This window comes from Ciona intestinalis, unplaced genomic scaffold (genome assembly GCF_000224145.3).
Source record: "Ciona intestinalis unplaced genomic scaffold, KH HT000046.2, whole genome shotgun sequence".
In the NCBI taxonomy this organism is placed as follows: domain Eukaryota; kingdom Metazoa; phylum Chordata; class Ascidiacea; order Phlebobranchia; family Cionidae; genus Ciona; species Ciona intestinalis.
In genome coordinates, this window is record NW_004190368.2 from 9,949 (window position 1) to 14,716 (window position 4,768).

General features: G+C 34.6%; 1 protein-coding gene across 1 annotated transcript in view; it reads right to left on the minus strand.

Annotated features, from left to right (window-relative positions):
• The window catches only part of LOC101241994 (protein phosphatase 1 regulatory subunit 21), a gene marked incomplete in the record, with an annotated part of 9,621 nt that overhangs the window by 2,093 nt on the left and 2,760 nt on the right, over positions 1-4,768 (minus strand). Inside the window, 8 exon segments of the mRNA XM_026837990.1 lie at positions 1-57; positions 299-483; positions 961-1,122; positions 1,398-1,487; positions 2,022-2,158; positions 2,647-2,825; positions 3,343-3,492; positions 3,816-3,963. Of these exon segments, the coding sequence (XP_026693791.1) occupies positions 1-57; positions 299-483; positions 961-1,122; positions 1,398-1,487; positions 2,022-2,158; positions 2,647-2,825; positions 3,343-3,492; positions 3,816-3,963 (1,108 nt within the window).

Sequence of the window (4,768 nt, forward strand, 5' to 3'; positions counted from 1 at the left end):
AACCAATGTTCTTTTTCTTGCTCCAAAGAATGAAGTTTTGAAGCAAGTTTTTTCAAGCTGGACGATACAACAAATATATTTTTACGCAAAAGTTTACTTAGATGTATGATTGCAACTCTTAAAAAAACGCAGAGCAACAACAATAACAGCTTTTCTTGGGCATATCTTAATAACACCGGTCACACAAAGAACATAAATTGGTTTTCTGGGTGTTGGGGTAATGGGCCAAATGTGGCGTAAACCGCAGGTTCTTGACAAGGACCTCACCCACAAAGAATAAAAATAAATAAAATCTAACCTGTGATAAAAGTTCATCTCTGTTTTCACTCGAACAAACAAAGTTGTGATGATTCTTTATCGCTTCAAGGTAAGGCACAGATTGAGGTAGAGTCGTAACTTTTATGTGGCGCATGTAATCCAAAGCGTGACGCTTGACGTCGGCAGAACTTGCCGATGATGACTGAAGTTTCCATACAAAGAAATCTTAATATAACGTAAAGATTACTGTTGTATGCAACTTTTTGGGTCTTTTTACTTTTCAGTAAATAACACTTTCCATATTCACTTAAATAATTGCATGAGATGCCCAACTCAACATACAGTTTAATTACATACTGTACACATGCTCAATGACTGCTTTTTCGGATTTTTTTTGTTTTTATAGTTATTAATAATTTGATCCTAAATTTTTATCTTCATCTTTGTTACCTTGTGTTTGCTGATTGTTAGCTCTTATCAATTATCCCTATGTCTGTTTCATGAACCATGTTCAAAGACAAAAATATGTGTACGCTGAACTAACTTTTTTGTAATAATCTATACTTGAATCTATACTTGAAAGATATCAGTACGTATTCTGCTGAAAACTAATCCTTCTTCTTGGGGTAATGGGCCAAATCTGGACTAAATCCCGGGTCCTTTACAAGGACCTTACCCATAAAAACAAAATGTTCTTCTTACCTTGATGTTCATTAAGGAATCCCGACAATCTCGCAAAGTTTGAAGACAAAGAAATCATTGATGAAAGTAATATTTCGTTGGCCGACCGTAATTCATTCGAATTAGTCGTCGTTGGTAATTCGTATTCAAATTCAATCTTACCATTAAATGCTTTCGATAAATCTGTTTAAAATACAACTTTTTTAAAATGTTGTTTAGTTAGAATATTCTAAAATTTTACCTTCAATTTAACAAAAATACAGAAATACCCAGAAAACAAAGTTTTAAAAAAATATAAAATAACTTTTTTTTACTTTTTTTAAAAAATTTGAAATAAAAGTTAAAAAAAAAAAACGAAATAAAAGTTAAAAAGTTATAAAAACTTTTGACAAAATTTAAAAAAAAATGTTGCCTATACCCCCAGTTTTAAATAGAATTATACTTAATATTTTTTTTACCTCTGAAAGTTAAATGTAGATCAGTGAACGCAGATACAAGTTTGCACAAACAACTTTTCAACTTTTCGTTTGACAAATGTAACTTCTCTCCTAAAATAAAGAAAATATAAAAAAGGTTTCCATGAAAATAACTGTGTCAATGAAATAATGAAAATGTATCATTGTCTATACACATACATGTATAACTAGGTCAATAACATAATGATAAGAGATGCTGCTATCATTGTGACGCATTCTTGGGCAAGACATACTTACAAGAAACTACTCCAAGTCAATAATGGGATAAATGTACAAAAAATACCTTCACAAAGTTGATTACTTAGTAACTTGTGAGCGGACACAAGGTATATTAGGGTGGAGAAGATGGGACACCTTTTCATTGTATTTCCTTATTTCATTTTGTAGTAAACAAAGAACATTCAAAGAATTATAAAACCGTATCCTCACGACTCCCATAGACTGCTGTTAATTGTTTAAAATACGATCATATTATTTGGGAATTATGTGCTAAAGGTGTCCGTCTTAACCCACTAAATTTAATTAACATATAATGTGCAAATGCAATGGAACACCCATGTTATAACTTTTTCCGAAAAGATAAATACCAATGATAAACTTGTTTACCTTTAACAGCAAAGATACGGAAATAAGTGTGAGCTTTGCAAATAGCGGGAAACAATCTTTTATATTGAAGAAGATATTCGTTGTTCTTGGTTTGTAAACTCACTGCACAAATAGATATCTCGCATTCTTCTTTTAAACTAGGGAAAAACAACATTTTATTCAATTTTTATAACTTAAAATAGAAATATGATATATTCTACCTACAAAATGTTGAAGTTGGCGTAATCGACAACTCTGGCCTAAACCCCAGGTCTCATGGTGTGCCTCACTGTAGGACCTCACCCATATAGAATAGAATTTGCATATACAATGTTTGGGTAACGGGCCAACTCTGGCCTAAATCCCAGGTCCCATGACGTGCCTCACTGTAGGACCTCACCCATATAGAATGTGCATATACAATGTTGGGGTAATGGGCCAACTCTGGCCTAAATCCCAGGTCCCATGGCATGCCTCACTGTAGGACCTCACCCATATGCAATATTGGTTGATTTTGGCCTAAACCTCAAGTCTCATCTCATATAATACTTAAAATTTGTCGCAGCAAAAAACAATGATGAGAACATGAGAGGCAAAAGTGCCAAGCCCAATTATTAAAAAACCAAGATCAAAATCACCATTTTACCTTTTCATTTGGTAAGGACACAACTTCATGAAGAAACTTTTGTATTTAAGAAACGCGCGTTCAATCTGTTTCAGGTCAAACTTGGTTTGCATTGATCTTGGTGTGTTTACAAATACATGAGTGAATGCTTCCAACAATTCTTGGATCAGCTTGGCTTCTTCAGTTAAAAGCTTGGAGAACTGTGTTAATAAAATGATAAAAGTTTGACAGTTGTTGTGGGCTTGTGGCCAGTTTTAGAAAGCTGTAATACTATTCTATATGGGTGGGGGTATTTGTTAAAGGACCTAGGAATTGGGCTAGAGTTATTACCTGAACACCCAAGATACTTAATAAGTTTTAACCTTTGCTGAAAATTTCAAGCGCTGCTAAATCCATAATAATACAGTAAACGTTAAACCATGTTGAATTGTATGTAATAAAACTAATTAAGATGTAAATGGAAGAAAAGTGTGCAAATACACATAAAAGTGTGAATAAAAACACGCAGAAATAGCTGAAATGACCACCCGTGTTCCAGCCACAAAAAGATAAAGCAAGTTACATTAATTCATTCAAAATGTTATTGAAAGAAAATTGTGTATAAGAGTACATATAATAACCAAAATACCTTTTAATGTGTTTTAACTATGTTTTATAAATAAGTTTTACCCGGTCGTGCTGCTCAGTTGTTATAAATAACTTAAATATCCAAAACACCTTTTGATTATTTACAGAAGGCTCCTGGTACGATCCATCCACTGGGTACAACAAACATCGCTTGCCCGTAAATTTATGGAAGTTTGACAAAGATTTACAAATGTCGGCCACCAGTTGCTCAGCTTGTTTCAATACGTTGTCAAGTTTTACCTGAAACGTTTTAAATATCATTTAAAAACAGGGAACCTAAACCATACGATGTCACCCAAGTATTAAAACTAAACACACGTTGCTTCAGAACAGCTCTTACATTGTTGTTATTCGTCTATACAAACATGCTACCCAGTGGCACACCCAGAAGGAAATAAAAGGAAGATAATTTCCAGTCTGCGTAACATGGCGCCGTGTAACGGGGGGCAAGTTAGCCCAGCTAGAAAACGGGCAGAAAATTTGCTACTCCAGACAATCCTAACCTAAATCAATTCTTTTTTATTCAAAATTGCACTAATGACTTTACTTTGTCCAAATCTTACCTCTGCCCTTTTATCATAAGCACAAAGTTGGATTGCATTGTATTCTTGACACTTCGCATCATTGAACACGATGCCTTTGTCAACCATTGTAGTAAGATTCACTTTGTCTTGATTTAGATTCTGGGTGAGTTGGGTGAGTTCCGATATTCTGTGGAAGAATGAAGGAATGCAACTTGTTTATCTTTGCAAAGCGGGGAAACGGCAATCGTTATAACACTGGTGTTCTGTTTCATACACCGCGTGCCCACTTACAAGTTACCACGCATGTAACTTATTTATCCTCGCAGGGCAGGGCAATGACAGTTGTTTTAACAAGGGTGTTCTGTTCATAAACCTCATGCCCGCTTACTGGTTACCTTGTATGTAGCTTGTTAACCCTTGCGGGCAGGGTATGCTTTCAAGTTACCACAAATGTGGGTTTGAAGGTGCTTATTTTTTTTATGTTAAGCAATATGGACAATTTATAAAACTGCGTTGGAGCACCAAATGTGTAAAGCTACCATATATAGTAGATATAGAAACACAAGCGTTATAAATATATTAATAACGTACTGTTTGGTTGATTGGGTTTTCAAAGCATTCAATTCTTCCTCGCAAGTTTGCAGTTTTTCTTTCAACGTTAAGTTCTCTCGTTCTAATTTCTCTTTCATCTGAAAAAGGAAAACAGGAATACAATTATATACATTATATTTATATAGGTGTGTGTGTGTTTTTCAAAACAAGTAAGACATTACAGCACAAGTATTCTATTCTATATGGTTGAGGTCCTACAGCATGCCATTGGTCCTGTGATTTAGACCAAAGTTGGCCCATTACCCCAACATTGTATATGCACATTCTATTCTATATGGGTAAGATCTTACAGCGAAACACGCCATTGGACCTGAAATACCAGAGTTGAACCAACATGAGTATATTATCCCACCCACCGCATTATAACTTGTGGTAACCCC